At 42.5% G+C, this 18,147-nt stretch overlaps 1 protein-coding gene across 1 annotated transcript in view; it reads right to left on the bottom strand.

The window, feature by feature from the left end:
- Positions 1–17,994, bottom strand: part of JPH1 (junctophilin 1) — an 82,496-nt gene extending 64,502 nt beyond the window's left edge. The window contains exons 1-2 of the mRNA XM_004372517.2: positions 17,548–17,994; positions 11,253–12,015 (exon numbers count right to left, since the gene is read on the bottom strand). Of these exons, the coding sequence (XP_004372574.1) occupies positions 11,253–12,015; positions 17,548–17,926 (1,142 nt within the window). The 5' untranslated portion in view covers positions 17,927–17,994. The remainder of the gene's footprint in view (positions 1–11,252; positions 12,016–17,547) is intronic.
- Between the last annotated feature and the right edge of the window lie 153 nt (positions 17,995–18,147).

The raw sequence follows: 18,147 nt of genomic DNA, 5'->3' as shown, positions 1-18,147 counted from the left end.
ACTACCAGTTCAAAAACACTCCCAGACCAATGTAGAAAACTGGACAAGGGTCTTCAAGATCAAGCAACTGAGATAAAAACATGATCCAATCTGACTGATCTGATACAGCAAAATTATGCAAAAAATTTTTTTTGTCTTATGTCAAAATTTTCAAAAATTAACAAAAAGGTAACAAAATTATTTATTAATCTCTGGCATAATCCATTATTTTAAAAAGACTAGAAAGTGAATTAACGTTATTTCACTTGGCTTGAATAAGTTTCTCTTGGCACACATGGAAATGCTAAGAAGATTTGACTTCAAAGAGTGGTACTCTACTTTGGAGGCAATCTTGATTCCTTACATATTAATTAAACTTCTGATAAAGATGCTTATTTTGAATTGAGCATATTATACAAATAAATACGAAAGACCAGCTAAACCAGAAGGGCAAAATTATTAAAAGCTTATTTGGTTTTATTCTCAAGAGGCTGTTGTACTAAAGCTGAATGACTTACATAAATACCTTTGGCATTTGTTGGATCCCACTCGTAAACACAATGTTCATATTTCATCTATAATAAGAAAAGCATCTCAAAGATTTGCAAGGCACCAGTCTTGCAAGCGTCCAGTTTGGTGTCTTGAGTAAAGTGAGATTGGCAGAGTCAGCTTAATCCATAATGGAAAGTTGGGAGCGGGGTGCCTGGGGTGCCTGGGCCACCTGGCAGCTGCTGCTCTGAGACGTCTCCAGCTACACTAGCCTGCATGCAGGACTCTGCCACTTGTCCCTAAACATGGTTTATCCGGGTCAACGCTGAAATTCACACAGAGCATATGTGATGGACCCTTCACGCCATCACATCCTTGGGGCTTTCCAGAAAACACACTCTGAAGGTGGTTTTCATTTCCAAAGAAGCTATACTAAAAATGAACGTGCTGCCTTAATTCTTCATGTCTACTGAAATGTCGTATTTCAGAGCTACAGGAAATGGGATCTGCTGAAATTTGTAATCTTTAAACAAACTTCAGTTAAAACAAGGCCAACATGTGCCCCTAAAACCTAGCTTATCTGCATTCTAGGTTTCCACCCCTCCCTGGTCTTCAACCAGTTTTCACCATGTCAACCTCTGCAGATTTGAGTATTAGGGCATCTTCTCCTTGCCCTCACCGTTTCATCGAAGTGGAAAGCTACGCCTGTATCGCCCAGGTTTTAGAAAAGTATGTTGCAAATGCCTGGATAACTGTGTGCCCCTCCTATTATGGCCCAAGATTAACTTTCATTAAATTCGTATTTGCTGAACCTACCTTTTAATCATTTCAACACAAGCCCACCTCACTGCCTCGCAGTTTCTGAACGAGCCTGGATGCTGAGTTTTTTAACAAAAGCTCTTCAGAAACAAGATGTCCTAAGACTGTTTTACCAAGGTTCTCGTAACACAGTATGTTCCCGTGTCACATGTACCGACCTGTTAAACGGTGAAGTGACATGAAATCAGAGCCGAAGGGGAGGAGCTGGGCAGAGCAGCTTCTCTGTGCTCCCAGGTTATGCTTCTGGAGGATCCTTATATCCACACTTAACCCCTTGCTTGGGGGCAGGACAGAGCGGACACCTAGGTCATTGTTCTGCTTTACAGCTGCTCCCTCTGCACACCCACTGAGACAACAATCAGCGACCGCTGCCCCAGAAAGAGGGCCCGGGCCCCTTGACAGGGAGAAGCTGTGAGGGAATTAGAGCCCATGGGAAATGGATACTCCCTGGTAAAGAAAGAAAACATGTATTTCAAATTTTCTGTGCAATACAAAAATCATAACATGTATAAAGGATGATGGAGACCTATGCTAACATACCTGATAGAAATGAAGGTAAAATCTTTACTATCCTACAGTGTCTTCAGAACAGTACTCCAGCACAGCTTGATATAAATACATATGCCACTTCCTCCCTCGTTTTCCTTTCAGTCTTAAAAACCAGAATTGCCTGTTGACCGTATATTGACGTCACACAGATCTGAGGCTGGAAGGGGTGAGTCTTCATACAGACTGACGTCTCCACACAGGTGGCCAGGCTTGGCTGATTCAATGCCTTTCCTTTTCCTCTCTCTCTCTCTGCTAACCAAGCCTTCCTTCCCTTCCCTCTTCCTTCCTTACTCCGTCTTTACCTCTATCCCAGTCTAGCTTCTTGGTCTTCTACCAACTTTCACTTCTGAAAATGGCATCTGTAGAACGAAACATTTTCCAATTGCTTAACTACATATAAAGAGCACTGGTGGGGCAGGAAACCCGGGTGGTGTAGTGGTTAAGACCTATGGCTGCTAATCAAAAGGTCAGGAGTTTGAATCCACTAGGTGTTCCTTGGAAACCCTATGGGGCAGTTCTACCCTGTCCTATAGGGTTGCTGTGAGTTGGAATCGCCTTGACGGCAATGGGTTTGGTTTTTTGGTTTGGTGGGGCAGTGGTTAAGCAGCTCAGCTGCTAACCAAAAGGTCGACCATTGGAACCCACCAGCCCCCTCTTCGGGAAGAAGACGTGGCAATCTGCTTCTAGAAAGATTACAGCCTAGAAAACACTATGGGGTAGTTCTACTCTGTTCTGTAGGGTCGCTATGAGTCGGAATCAACTCGATGGCACACACAACAACAGAGTGTGTCAAAGGAGCCCGGGTGGTGCAATGGTTAAGCGCTCTACTGCTAACTGCAAGGTCAGCAGTTTGAACAGACCAGCAGCTCCATGGGAGAAAGATGCGGCAATCTTCTTCCATAAAGATCATAGACTTGGAACCACTATAGGGCAGTTCTACTCTGTCCTACAGGGTCACTATGAGTTGGAATCAACTCGATGGCAATGGGTTTTAACTGTATACAGGCAGTCCCCCGGTTACGAACAAGATCCATTCCTAAGTCCATCTTTAAGTTGCATTTGTTGATAAGTCAGAATACTTACATACAGTTCTTATTTAATAGCTTGAGTAAGTCAAATGTTTCTCTTAGTATATAGTATATATTTTACCTTTCTATGCATATAAAACACTTAAGAAACACTTCCAGACCATGCAATGCTTTCATGAGTGCCACAAAGTGATGTGTACATTCGTTATTACGAACTACTGTATTTAACTCAAATTTTTAATATAATAGGCTTTATGGCAGTCTGTTCTTAAGTATGACTTGTCAGGAAGTTGGATGTTCATAATCCAGGGATTGCCTGTGTAGTGATTTATAGTTCACAAAGCCCTGTGACATCACTCTCTCATTTAACACTCAAAACACCCTTGCTGTGATAGATGAAGCAAATATTGTTGTCGCTGTTGCGCGCTGTTGAGTTGATTCCAACTCATAGCGACCTTATAGGATAGAGTAGAACTGGGCTATGGGGTTTCCAAGGAGTGGCTGGTGGATTCAAACTGCTGACCCTCTGGATAGCAGCCTGAGCTCTTAACCACTGCACCACCAGGGCTCTGAAGCAAATGTTAGCCCGTTAACAGCAACGTTTCTGAACCTCAGCACCTGAGTTGTTTTACCCAAGCCTCTGGGATTTGTTTCTAGAAGCACTGGTTACAATCGATGAACAGAGCATCAGGCAGCAAAGACACAAATATGGAAGAATGAACACAAGAAGCCTAGACAGAAAAAGTAATTATGTTCTCAAGGCTGTAAATTTACACATTTCTGGTGACGTTGTCCCCCTACATCGACCTAGTTCAACAGCTTCTTCACTAAAATGACTTACAAGAATCAAGTATGGTAGCAACTGAAAATTAACCAGAGCCCCAGTAGAAGAAACAAAAAATTCATGGAAAAGTTCATCCTAAATTGTTTCTGAAAAATATATAACCACTAACATTACAAAAAGAAACAGAGATAGAATATAAACTACAGTTTTGATTTGCAAAAGAGAAAAGGAATCCTTTTGTCTGACAGAATTCAAGAATTTCAAATTACTAGCCCTTCAGAGTAATTTGGCAGAGGCTGAGCTTTTTTCCTGAAACTGGTATTAGTCTGTTTAATTTGGATCCATAATGGGTAGGACTCAGGGTTGACTTTGGGTTTTAATTACTAATAAGTAAAATGTGAATCAAGGCAAATAATCTGAGGAACTTCTCCATCACAGCCACTTTATTTTTCAAATTGTATAATATTATTTGACCTTAAGAAAAATGACCAAAAATAATGGCAGGACAAGAAAAACTTTCAAAAAGAAATAAGGACAGGTGAATGTTCAGCAAGCTTAGATTTTAAAAGGCAGTAAGCTCTTATGTTCTGACTTTTTCACATATTTGGTGATGTCAAACATGCAGAATAACCAAGGGAAAAAAAAAAAACAAAACAAACCCACTGCCATTGAGTCCATTCTGACTCACAGTGACCCGACAGGACAGAGTAGAACTGCCCCACAGGGTTTCCAAGGAGCAGCTGGTAGATTCGAACTGCTGACCTTTTGGGTAGCAGCCGCTGCTCTTAACCACTGCACCACCAGGGGAAGCAGCAACGTTACTCCAGTCGTAAGGGTACAAACTGACTTCCGTTAGTCTCCACGTCTGTAAGGGAATCACTCATGTCATTACTGGACCAGCTCATTGTGAAAAATGGGGACTACAGGTTGGTTTAACCTTCTGACATCTTAATCATGCTGACTTAATCAAGGAAAATGGTACCTTTAGCACATACTTGCGTTTTTTGCACTTCCTTGACAAATCATAGCATGATGTTTTTGTACAGCTAAATTTCCTTCCTTAAAACTGTGGTTTATAAACACCCAGCAAAACTGAACTGGAAGTACTGGCAGTGTCCATACTCTTAGTGAGAATTTAATTCACTCATTCATCAAATATTTACCAGAGTGGTTACTATGTGCCCTGATGTAAGCTCGCTGCAGGATATACAAAGGTGAACAAAGCTGCCTTCAGAGTTTGTCTTTCCCAATGTAGTTGGAGGGATATATTAAACAAATAGACTGAGATTCAATTACAATTTAGACTAATAAACAAAAACCAAACCTAACCCGTTGCCACTGAGTCGATTCGGACTCATAGCGACCCTGTAGGACAGAGTAGAACTGCCCCATAGGGTTTCCAAGGAGTCGCTGGTGGATTTGAACTGCTGACCTACTGGTGAGCAGCTGAGCTCTCAACCACTGCGCCACCAGTGTTTCCATTTAGACTAAGGGGGGCACTGAATTTAGATGGAAGGGGATGAAAGGATAGTCGGTAGATGTGGGGTTTAGGAAACCTTCTCTGAAGAAGTAACTTTAGTGCTTAAACCCGAGGACCTAGTAACCTGAGAGGCGGCCAGGTGGGCTGCGGTAAGGGCACCAGGCAGAAGGAACGGAATATGCGAACAGAACTGGAAGAACACTGCTGTGGTGAAGGGACTGTGAGCTGGGGAAGAGGGGAGAGGCACGAAATGAGGGTGGAGAAGGCAGCCGAGGCCACCAGATACAGGGCCTTAAAGGCACATATGCCAAGTGCCACGAGAAATCTCTGAAAATACTTTAAGTAGGAAGTGTCCTGATCCAACTCACATTTTAAGAAAGATTACTCTGGCTTTTGTGTGGAGACCTGATTGGAGCAATCAGGAACGGGAGCAGAGAGCCCAGCTGAGAGGCGGCTGGAATCATCCAGGCGAGAGATGACATGGCTGGGACTGGCGGGATGGCAGTGTGGGTGGAGAGAAGCAGAAAGCCTGGAAATGTATATCTGGGATATACTTCATAACTTCTGAATTTAAAATTGCAACATGTGTTATTATACTCCCTTGTGAGCAGCTGCCTAGGGCTTCCAACAAGAACCAAGGTGTTTTTGTGGTTGTTTTCGGTGGAATTTCCCTCAAAATAATCTGGGGAGAATGGCAAGGGGAACAATAAAACGCAAGTATCTCTGAGTCCATAATTGTTTAAGCTGGTATAGGTACATGGGGGCTTTGGCATACTATTCTCCACATTATTCTCAATGTTTGAATTTTTTGATAATAAAAATAAAAGTAATTTGTATCTTATTTGGCCTCAAGTCATTTTTTTTTTTTTTTTTAAATATTTTTAAAGACAAGTATAGCTTTAAAAATCCTACTGGAAAAGTATGTGCCACCTTTATACTCAAGCCCAACACTGGGGGACATTAAGCCCCGCCTCTAGTTCTGAAGAGATGCAGCAAGCATATCATGCTCGCCAGGTCGCTTGCCCACGAGTCCCTCCACATGCTATCTGGCTGCTTCCATCCACCTACAGCCTTGGAGACCACAGTGGGGAGAGGCTGGGGCAGGGACAGAAGGGTCTCCCTCCTGACATCACCTGTCTATGTGCTGCTGTTACCACCTGAAGGGGCCTAACGGGGTGGGAGAGGCGGTTCCCATCACTGACACTTTGCAGTAGCACTAGGAGCTGCCCAGCCAAGCACCCTACTAGGTTCAGGGAGGCTGGCCACAGAGGCAGCAGAGTCTGCAGAATGGAATAAAACCAGATGCCGTGGAGTCCATCCCAACTCATGGCAACCCCATGTGTGTCAGAGCAGAACTGTGCTTCACAGGGTTTTCAATGCAGGATTTTTTGGAAGCAGATCACCAGGTCTTTCTTCTGAGCCATCTCTGGGTGGACTCGAACTTCCAAACCTTTGGTTAGCAGCTGAGCAAGTTAACCATTAGTTACTACCAACTCTCCATCCTCCCCCTTTATTTCCCTTCTTCTGAGACAATGAAGCTTGTACAACCAAACACTTGTGGTTCTCAACTGCTTCAGGACAGCACCCTCCATTCCTTTCACTATGGTCTTTCATCATCTTGGATACTTATTACTTCTAAGGCTCAGATCCAAAAAGCAAACCCGTTGCCATGGAGTCAATTTTAACTCACAGCGACCCTATAGGACAGAGCAGAACTGCCTCATAGGGTTTCCAAGGAGTGGCTGGTGGACCTGAATTGCGCACTTTTGGTTAGCAGCCGAGCTCTTAACCACTGGGCCACCAGGGCTCAGATTAAGCATTTGGCTGCTCACCAAAAGGTCGGCAGTACAAATTCACTAGCCGCTCCTTGGAATCCCTATGGGGCAGTTCTTCTCTGTCCTGCAGGGTTGCTATGAGTCGGAATCGACTGAACAGCAGTAGGTTTGGTTTGTTTTTTTTTTACCAAAGGGTAAACCCTGCTGGAGGAAAGACTGGGGGCCCTGGGTTTTTCCAGGCTCAGCACTCCCTGGCCTCAACATCTCTGAGAGTAGTTTATCTACAAAACAGGGCTGTCGGGACGACATCATGAGCAGAGAGCAGACTCAGTAAGTGTATGCTTATAGTTCTTGAAATGTTCAGGGTTCTCTCCTGTTTCTCAAACATTTCTTAAAAAATCATGTTAGGCCCTTTCTCAATTCAAGGTGATAGTTTTCACCCTCAGGACCAAGACAAGAGGGAATAAAACATTTTGTAATATCTTATAAACACAGTACTTTTGGGATCAGAACAGAAACCTAAAGAAAAGTTTTATGGTTTAGCAAACTATTAGCATCTCTTAGAGTCTTCATTCTTTAAGTGCTACCCTGTTAGTAAACTATCTGTATCTACCAATTCTAGTATCTACCATGTTATGTCTACCATTTACTGTTGCATCATCTCCATATTCCTTGTTCTAGTAAGAATTAGACGGATTCATAAAATACCTGCAGAAATAAGCCTCCGTGTTTTACTGGGGAAGAACACCACTCCTTCATCAGAGAAGCAAAGGCAACGTCATAGAGCTACCATATTTTCTTGACTCTTTGGGGCAGAGGGATTGGTTCCGTGGCTCCTGGATTTCCAAGAGAAGACATTATTGGAAAATACAATTATTTTCCTTCAGAGCCAACTGAAGATGAAGTAGGGTGATGGTACAAAGGCATATCCATTTCCCTAGGGCTTAAGAAATAAAAATTTCTAAAGCATAAAAAAGAACCAAGATAGAATAACAGTTATTCTGGGTGACAGTCTGGGTGGACTGTCAAACTGAAATGGTTGCTAACTGTTAACTGACCATTCATCTCCCTTTCTAGCTAAGGGTGAACTAGTGATTTCAACAGCAGCAGCTGCCAGGAGCCGTGGTTTCCAGCTCTTATTCTGCCATGACTGGGGGGAAGGGACGGTATCACCTTATGCTCTTAAACTTTTGATATTTAAAAGCCGAAAGATTTACGCTATCTGAAGAGAAGCCAGAGTATAAAACTTTTGATATTAAAAACAAAAACACTAAGAACAGCAACTGCTACAGGGGCCAGGAAGAGCTGATCATATATTCAGGGGTTATAAAGGGCCATGGTTTATGACAATTATGTAATTAAAAGCTTTTCCCCTAGGCAGCAATCTCTGAAACATTAACAGAAGTTTTTTCTTTATTTTTAAAAAACTTTACTTTTTTTTTTTTTTAAAAAAAAAAGAATGCTAAACTCAGAGCTACCATAAGGAGATCCTTTATCTACTTTCTCCAAAAACAAGTCGCAAAACTCTGTATCTGAAGCATTCGTTAAAGGGAGGGATCCGGAAATGAGACTGAGACAGTGAAAATAAGTAAAATATAAAAGGTCAATTGAGCTTTTTAAATAGTGTAATCTTTAATAAGTAGTTAATGGGCCAAACGTGGAAGGTCTTAAGCCAAAGATTTCCTGATCATAAAACTATACATTACAGTACTCCATCTACTCCAAAAGGACTTCAACAGAGAGACTGTGGCTAGGACTTGGGGAAGAGTCTTCTGATGTTTGTGTAATCAGAGCCCATCCTTGCACCACAGGTTGTCCTCCTGTGTTAGGTAGATTCCTCCACTTTTAACTACTACTAAGTCGATAATCAGAACATGCATAGGAAAGCCATTTATTAGCCCGTCCTTCACAGGTTTATTTTCCATCTACAAAGACTGAAGTGCCTCTAGTATATCACTAGGTTGTAAGATGAAAATAAAACGGAAGACTCTATAAGAGCACTCAACACAAGATGCCGGTTCTCGTTAGGTGCCATGGAGTCGATTGACTCACAGCAACCCTACAGGACAGCGCAGAACTTCCCCATAGGGTTTCCAAGGAGTGGCTGGTGGATTTGAACTGCCAACCATTTGGTGAGTAGTCAACCTCTGAACCACTGCATCACCAGGGCTCCCGAGGGCATGACAAAAAGTATATCAGGAGCTCTACAAGTCAGCAGAGGGCCAGGGAAGTCAGCAAGATTACATGTGCCGAGCAGCACATCCACAAGGAAACTGAAAAGCAAGTAGATCCAATGCTTGGTGACCAGCGAATACTATGATCTAAAATAAAAGATGCTCGGCAGAGAAGACAGGAGAGACCCTGCGTCAAAGTTTGTCCTGATTAACAAGAAATATTAACTTACAAAAGGATTACTGGTAGTCATAAATAAAAATGGAAATCTTAATAAGGGCTTTTAACATAGTATACCTAAGCATAAGGAGCTCTCGTAGAGCAGTGGTTAAGTGTTCAGCTGTTAACTAAAAGGTCTGAGATTTGAACCCACTAGCAGTTCCGCTAGAGAAAGATGTGGCAGTCTGCTTCCGTTAACATTTACAGCCGTGGAAACCCTATGGGGGCAGTTGTACTCCGTCCTTTATAGGGTCGCTATGAGTCGGAATCGACTTGACAGCAATGGGTTTATACTTCAGCATAATGCAAAAAATTTCCAACTAGTGTTTCAGATACTCAGAAGTATTGAAAGCATACGAAATCACCCTTTTTCTGTACATCAAAAAGGTCAAACATTAGAAATGTCTAATATTTGACTTTTCTGATGACTTTTTGGATGTACAGAAAAAGGGCGATTTCATATACTTTTACCTAATATTTTCAGACTTCTGAAGTTTCTTTTTTTTTGAATGCCCATATTATAAGGCTACTATTTATTTCTGGGAGCAGCATGGTGGTTAAGAGCTATGGCTGCTAACCTTAGCAGCTCTTAAGAGCCATAGCTCTTAACTACCCTGCCACCAGTAGTTAAGAAAAAAAGAAAAGAAACAAAGAAACTTCAGAAGTCTGGAAGTATTACGTTAAACCATACGAAATCACCCTTTTTCTGCACATCAGAAAGGTCAAATATTAAAAATTTCATATGGTTCAACCAGATAAAAAAGTGTGTTCATTAATTTAATGCTTAGAGTAAAATCTTGTAGAAATGATCATTTTTTTTTTGTAGGTTCAAAAAGAGGTTTACTTCTACAGAAGAGTACTATTACTGAAGCAGGAAAAGGATGTTTGATGTTCTATGCTAAATTTATGCCTCAAGTCACACAAAACCGTGGCCAGTCAGTACCCACTTAAATAAGCCTAAAAATAAAAATGTCCATTTATAAACTTTTTTTCTTTTTTGTCAAACAAATGACATCCATCCCTAATAAATTTCTATTCCCAAAAGATTCCTCCATCCCTTTCTCTTGATCTCTGAACTCCACTATTAATGGTAAAATTTCAAGCACATCTGCCTTCTGGGCCCACATGCACCCCACCCTCGATCTATTATTCACTCACTTTCTCCTCCTCATTTCAGCCCTTCCCTACTGCTCTACTTTCCTCCAGCCTAGGTAACTTCACAGTCTCATCTGTCCATGTCAGGCCTCCTCCTCCTCCTCCTCTTCCTTTTAACTTATGTACTAGTGATCTAATCTTTCCTACACAGAATGAGGCGATTCTTGGGGGGCTCAGCCTCCCCTCTTTCCATACAGACGCGCTCTGCCATTTTAAACAACGCACGCAGATTTTGTCCTGTAACTTTCCATTTTTGCCACGTTTAAATCTTGGTGGCCTTCTCAAAACCCATCTCACCAATAAGGCACCAACAAAAAGAATTAGCATTTTATGCATTAAAGTAATCTTACAGAGGGAGTTGTACACAGCTTAACTGAAATATGAGAATAAAAGTACACATTTAAACTAGATATGTTTTCATGTGGATTGATCTTTTCCTTCTGGTACACAAAGCGCAGTGTTCTCTGGGGCAGTGTGGGATAGTTTTAAGAAAAAAAAAAAAAAAAAGGAACATCCAGACTCAGGAAGATGCAGAGTATAACTGAAGTTCATCGTGCTATGTTAATACTAGGGCAGTAATAAAAGAGCTCAAACGTGCCTTCAGCATTTTCGATGATGGGAAATAAATTTCACAACAGTGTGGGTACATCTTAGACTCTTCATTCAATTAGGTTTAATCATTTTCCAGCTTGGTTTTTGGCGGTTCAGAACCTCTTTGGTGGTGTCTGTCGCCAACAGACAAGTACTTGCTATCCCACTGGACTGCACGACCCGGCCAAACCCTCCGCCCCGTATTTACATACCTTGAATTGGCTATTTCCACTTTGGTTCTCGCCATGGCCGCCGCCCTTTGTGCAGCTTCAATTGCTCTGTCCACTTTCTCCCTAGTTTTCGTGTTTCTTATTGGTATGAGCTGCTTCCTTATTCCACGGACCAGAACATTATTTTTGTATTTTCCCTCTTCTTTGGAGCCATCAGGAAACACGGTACAGCCATATCCATGCCTCTTGTTATTTGCCCATTCGCCTTCGTACTTCATGCCATTGGAGCGCTCGCTGATGCCGAAACCACTGCGCTTGTCATTCTTCCACTCGCCCATGTATGTTTCCGTGGTGGTGGCGTCAACGTGGTCTTCCACGGAGCAAAAATCACAATCGACGTCGCCGAAACTAATCGTGGAGTTGGCATCGCTGGAACTGATTCTGCTCATGGCCGCGTCGCTGCGGACCGAACTGCGCTTGCTGGAGATGGAAGACTTGGATTCTGACTTGCGGAGTTTCATGCTCCCAAGAAGGGAGCCTCTTCGGAACAGACTGCCCTTTTTCTTCCCGGCCGAGAGCTCGGAGTCTGCGTGGAAGTTGAGCACAAAGCCACCACGGGTGCCGGCCGGGCTATCGGCGGCGGCCGCAGCGTCGTGGAGCACGCTGCCGTTGCTCTGCTCGCTGCGCAGCGAGGCCAGCGAGGTGCGCAGCGGGGAGCGGATCACCGTGGCCATGCCGTAGGGCACGCTCTGGCGCACGCCGTAGCCGTGCCGCATGCCGCCGGCCCACTGACCCTGGTAGGTACCTTCAAGAAACGGCAAGAAAACACAGCGTGAGTAGGGGCTATGAAGGGGTGCAGTCGTCTGTAAGCACAGGGAATGCACCCTGGGAAAGCCTTGAGGCAGAGCGCGCAAGCCCACGATCAAATCCGACACATTTCCAAGTCAACCCTAAGGAATCCTTTTCATTCACTTGTGAATCCCTGCCCTGTAATTTTAAGTCTATGGCTTTAATGCAGTTGTATAGCATTTTCCAATAGCCTAGTAACTTTAACTTTTCATTTTAAAAAGTATACGAGTGTATCAGATGAAAACATCTAACTTTCAGATATAGAAAATGATCATTAGAAAACCACTCTCTTCTTCCCCCCCTACAATTAACACATCAAAATTCCCTCTTTGGAGGGTAGTGCAACAGTAGAAGATGAAATGAGTTCTATTTGTGAATTTTATTCTAGTTTTACTAATTTCAGTTGAAAACTCTCAACAGGACTTTTAGGCCTATGTCGGAATAGCATTCCAACAAGCACAAAGACTTGGCATTATTATTAGCGATCCGATAGATACGTGGAGCGTGCGTTTTAAATTTTCTATTATATTCACTACCTTTTTTGAGGGTAAGAAAACTGTTTAATATTTAGGATTACCAATTAAGAATTGGGTGAAACTTTTTGAGCTAAGAGTGACTTGACAAATACGATATATATAATGAATATACTGAACTATTATGGGAAAATGAAGGATTAGGTTTGTCCCATTTATTACTTGTCAAATCTCTTCTTTCTCCTTGTCCTTTTCTTCATGCATTTCCCTATTACCTGGTCTCTGCCACTGAATTGCAAATCATGTTATAGAGTAGAAGCACCCTGAGGGCAGGAATTACGACATTTAAGAGCACAAAATTCCCAGACTCCAGGCTACTGTGGCCTGAGTCTGTGGGTGTTGATACTGTACAGAGTCTGGGTGTTCAATAACTATGTTTCCAGTAAATAGCTATGGTAGCTAAACAGATTATACTCTTTACCCTTTGAGAAACTGAGATAAGGCCAGTGGAAACCTTCCACTTTTCCCATTATGGAACTCATTTCAGCGCAAAGATGTATTTGAGATGTCTGTTAAGACTTTGTTGACACCAGATGACTTTTTCAATGACTATTGTACGTTTGGGAGCCCTGGTGGCACAGTGGTTAAGAGCCTGGCTGCTAACCAATCCACCAGCTGCTCCTTGGAAACCCTACGGGGCAGTTCTACTCTGTCCTATAGTGTAGCTATGAGTTAGAATCGACTGGACGGCAATGGGTTTTGTTTCGTTTTTTTTTTGATTGTATCTTTTCATGAACAGGATAATCTCTAGTTTACAAGCATTTGTTTTCAGTAAGTCTTTCTATTAAATAAGCAGAGATGTTTACAAAATAAATCTGGTGCAGCTTTTAGAATAGTTTTAGGAGGAAATGGATATTAACATTAGGTAACTTAGAATTTTCTTTTGACAATCAAGTCTACTTTCTTCAATTAAAGGCAAATGTAATTGTATAAAGAGAACACCAAATTTTAAGATCTAGTATCCACCAAAAGAAGCTATGTGGAAAATTTTTTAATGTAATTATTTTTGTATATTCATAACAATTCACAGTATCATAGAAAATCATTCATGATTACAGGCTGTCTTTGACCTCTTTTAGTTTCTGATTATATAGATCTTGCAGTCACTTTGCATTTAATACTGCCATGCACAGATTTCTGCTGAGTATCAAATATTTTTAAAATACTGAGTAAAAACATCAGTGACTGTATACCATGGTGTTAACAAGGGATGATTATTTTTGTTGCATTTAACAGTTAAACCAGAATGTCTCCAAAGTAAAAAGTTTTGACCTTCTGTCTGATATATTTACATCATATAGACATAGCAATAGCAAATTGACAGTGAAATACTAAATGGTCTGGTACTGTCATATTCTGGATAGATGTGAAAATCTTAACCTGCCATCTGTGAACTTCTGAGAAGGTGGATGGGTCATAGCTTTCTCAAAGGGACTGACCTCAAAGTATGACAGTCATATAGGACACTTCAGTTTGAGAAGTTTCCTACTGAATACTAGACATCCCCAAACATTACCACCTCAACAGGGAACTGAATTCTTAGGAAATTCAACTATGACTTTTCCTCTGCCTATATAGATAAAATTTCAATTCAGAATAGAAGTTATACAGCCTGAGTTAAACTTATTAAAACAAATCACCTTATATTTAATATTTAGTTTGAGATGCTAAAAAAAAAAAGAGAATTGCTGTAATCATATCCTTTTAATTCTAACGTTCTACATAATGACAAATTGATTTTGGTGTAAGAATTTCCAAAGATGCTGTTTGATATCAATAAGTATTTATACTTTTTAAACACAATCATAATATCTTGGTATATGTTTAATACTGAGGGAAGATTAACAACTAGTTTCCTTAAACGGGCATCTTCAAAAGTAGTAAGACTAGTATCTAGAATTTCCAAAGGAGCATCGCTTGAAAATCCAAGTAGTTTAAGGCAACAGCAAAAATGTAAAAGGTTTAAGTCTTTGCATAATTGCCAAACAGGCCAAGGGGGATACAGAGGCATTGACCATATTCCCATGCTATTCTGTTAAAGCACAGTATATGGTAGAATTCCTCTGTGGAATTGCTAGAAACCTACTTACAGTCAAACTATTAGCAGGTTGTCTGAAATTTAAAATAGGTTTGGTTTAGTCAATGAAGCTAGAAAAGGGGCCTCTCTGTTTCTTTGTGAAGCAGGTGGGTTCTAACTTCTTCCTGTGGCTCAAATAAAGTTCTAATTAGTTCCTCTTGATTCTTTAAATATAGATGTGTATCTCACGAGCGTAGAAGTTATTTTTACAGGTTTTGTTTTAAATTGTGTTCATGGTTTTCATCTGGTGCTGATATTCTAGATCTAGCCACTTTAATGACACAATCTTGAGGTGGAAGGCGTCCAGTTCAGAAAGAGTTTCAGTCACATTTAGACTGCACTATGCTAGACTTGAATGGGTATGTACAAGTCTGCATATACTTAAGAAGGCAATGTGTCTTCCTAAATATTTTCAATAGCTTTATGTCAAGTGGAAAAACGAAGTACAACAGATCAGAATCTGCACAAAAAAATGCTGGGCACCTCGATTTGGATTTTCTTGTATGGTTCTAATTTTTTCTTAATATTCAGGGGGTTTCTATTTCAACAACACCTTACAGAAAATCACTAATAAAAAAGTTAAGTGATACTTCTTACATGGAGTTACTACTTCCTTCCTCCTTTAGTTTAATGTCACCACAAAATACATGGAATCAGATTTTCTTAAATCCAATAGGTGCACATGGACGCACACGTGGCGACGGGGAGAGCGGGGGCAAAAACAAGCTAGATCTTAAGTAAGAACAGGGAAAGCGATATTTCCTATTTTGGCCCAAATCTTTGTATAAAACAAGTTATAGCAATACACTTCCGTCAGGATCTCCATGTTGTCATGACAGCTTTAAGGACTTCTTAATGAAATGAAGTGACATCTGAAAGAAAGCAGAAAATTGACCAGCACAGAGTAGACGTTCAACAGGGATTTAAAAAGTTTTCTTTCTTCCTAATTGTAGCATATTAGATGATTTAAGGTTTTTTTTTTTTTTTTTTGGTTTGTTTTTTAATTTTTAAAAGTTAGTCTTAAAACAGAAGGCAACTTATCCAGAAAGCCATGGTGCCCAATTATTTAGGCTTCTACAACACACAGGTGACCTTTACTATGCTATATATATTTTGATTACTAGGTATAATGAATACTCTAAAGTCAAGACATTTTGTTTAATGAACAGGAACTTTAAAAGACTAATTTTATTTTTAACCTTCCCAAATTGAAGTGAGAGAACTATTCACAGCCTTCTCGAAAGGTTCTAAAATAATGCACACATCTTAAAACAATAAAATTTCCACTGTGAGCATGGGATTTAGTTAAGTAGCAGAGCTGAGGCCTCCAATAAAATCCAATCACAAACTAACGTATTTGTAGGGCTGTCAACCAACGTACTCTATGCTCATTCAGAACATTTAAGAGCCCTCATTAACTACTGTGGAACTCAACACTCACAGCCCATAGGAAAGTGTTAGAGAAAGTTTTTGCTTTTTTTTTAATCCATCAGAAAACCATATCCTTTATTTATACTGCAGGATGGAACGATGTCCTTTTTAGCAAATCCTACCATTCTGCTGTTTTGCATCTGAAACACTGCTGAAGTGTTCTGAGTAAGTGAAGTGTAGAAATTGTATAAGCTTTTATATAAGCAATGGCATAACTGAGGCTGCAGTGGGCTGGAGAAACTTTTAATTGGATCCCTTTAATATCCTCCAACTCTGAGCTGCTTAATTGCAAACGGTGACATTGCCTGTTACAACTCTTTTCAATTAAATATGATTATGTTTATTATCAGAAAGTTTATTTTGCCAAAGGATAAGCCATTCATCTTTCTCAGCTTAATACGCAATTAAATCCATCAGGTTTTGACACGTTTCAATAACCTACACTTCTAATTAAAAAAATAAAGGAACTTCTGTATTACCTACACGATTTCTGTGGCAAGTAGTTAAATATTAAAATAAGGTGAAGTTTGTTCACAACCAGGCAAACTGTTTGGCAAACTGTTTGGGTCTACACCTTAATGTAGATCAGTGTCGCAGGGCTGCTGCCATTCTCAGGGGTGATGTATAGCTGCTGAGTAGCTAGCCCAGGCTAGAGGTACATCCGTTTCAAAAAAAAAAAAAAAAAATTTTTTTTTTAACGTAGATACGACTTAAGAATTCATTTATAAAACGTTTTCAAGTTACTTGTCCAAAGATCTCCAAGTCAGCAAAGGCTATTATTTTCTTGGCCGAAAACCAGTACTTTAAAGCGCTGAATGAAAACGAGGAAGAAAACCCCACACTCTCTGAACCCTATCCTGCATCAGGTGGCTGTTCCTCTCCCATAAGCAGGATGCTTCCAAATGCACCCCAAATACGGTCCAATTTCCCAACATCCTAGTTATGGGGTACTGGCTTCTATCTTTAGGCTACCAGAGGGCCGGAATCGAAATACGACTCCACGTGAAACCAATCCGGTGAACGGTCAGCACCGACCGCCAGCCCCACAGCTTTCGCTCTAACTCTACGGGAGTGGCAATTTCAAACCCGGCCGGGAGAGGGAGGGATCAGGAACGTAATGTGACGGGCTCAAGTGACAGCGCCCTCTCTCCAGCGAAGCCCTCCTGGTGGCAGTGTAGCGCTGGCGCCGGCCAGGTATATTCACGCCTCGCTCCCCCGGGTGTGGACACACCGCCCGCTCCAAGAGTGGGGTCAGACCAAACCCTCGCGCATCAAGCCCGTCCCAGCGCACCCTCTGGGGAAGGGAGAGCGCGGGAGGTGGGTGGGAGGCCGCCCCAGGTGTTTTGGCGGGTTTCCGGACACGTGCGCCTCGAGTCCTCCCCGCTTCCCCGGCAAAGCCCTCCGCACCACCTCGCGGAGCAGCCAAGCCGCCTGCGACGCCGCTCACCTCCGTCCCCGTAGGTCTCCACGCCGTACCCGTCCTGCAGCCCGTTACTCCAGGTACCCTCGTAGCGAGCGGGGGTGCACAGGCTCTGCCGGACCCCGTAGCGCCCCTTGAAACCATGTGACCATTCCCCCCGGTACATCCACTTGCCCTTCGTCTCCACCCCCAGCCCGTGGCGCTTGCCCTGCGCCCAGTAGCCCTGGTAGGTGTTGCCGCTGGGCCAGGTGTAGCCGCCGACCACCTCGAAGCCGTGCGACCAGGAGCCCGAGTACTCGCCCTGGCCCTTGGGCCCCGTGCAGATGCCATGCCCGTGCGCCTTGCCCTCCTCCCAGCCGCCGCAGTAGGTGCCGCCATCGTCGAAGTCGAACCTTCCGCCCGTCATTCGGGGGGCAGCCCCGGCGCGCTCCCCGCGGGGGCACGGACGCGGGCAGAGCTGGGCACGGCAGGGTGTAGGTCGGGGGTGGGGGCCCGGCGGGCGAGCTCGCGACAGCGCTCCGGGCAGCTCGCGCCGCCGCTCGGCTCCAGTCCGACGCCGCCCCCGTCCTCCCCTCCTCTTTCGCCGCCGCCACCGCCGCCTTCCTCCTCCTCCTCCTCCTTCGCCGC

Source organism: Trichechus manatus, unplaced genomic scaffold, assembly GCF_000243295.1.
Source record: "Trichechus manatus latirostris isolate Lorelei unplaced genomic scaffold, TriManLat1.0 scaffold00018, whole genome shotgun sequence".
Lineage (NCBI taxonomy): Eukaryota > Metazoa > Chordata > Mammalia > Sirenia > Trichechidae > Trichechus > Trichechus manatus.
The sequence above is the reverse complement of the archived record's forward strand: the minus strand, read 5'-3'. Positions and strand labels throughout refer to the sequence as shown.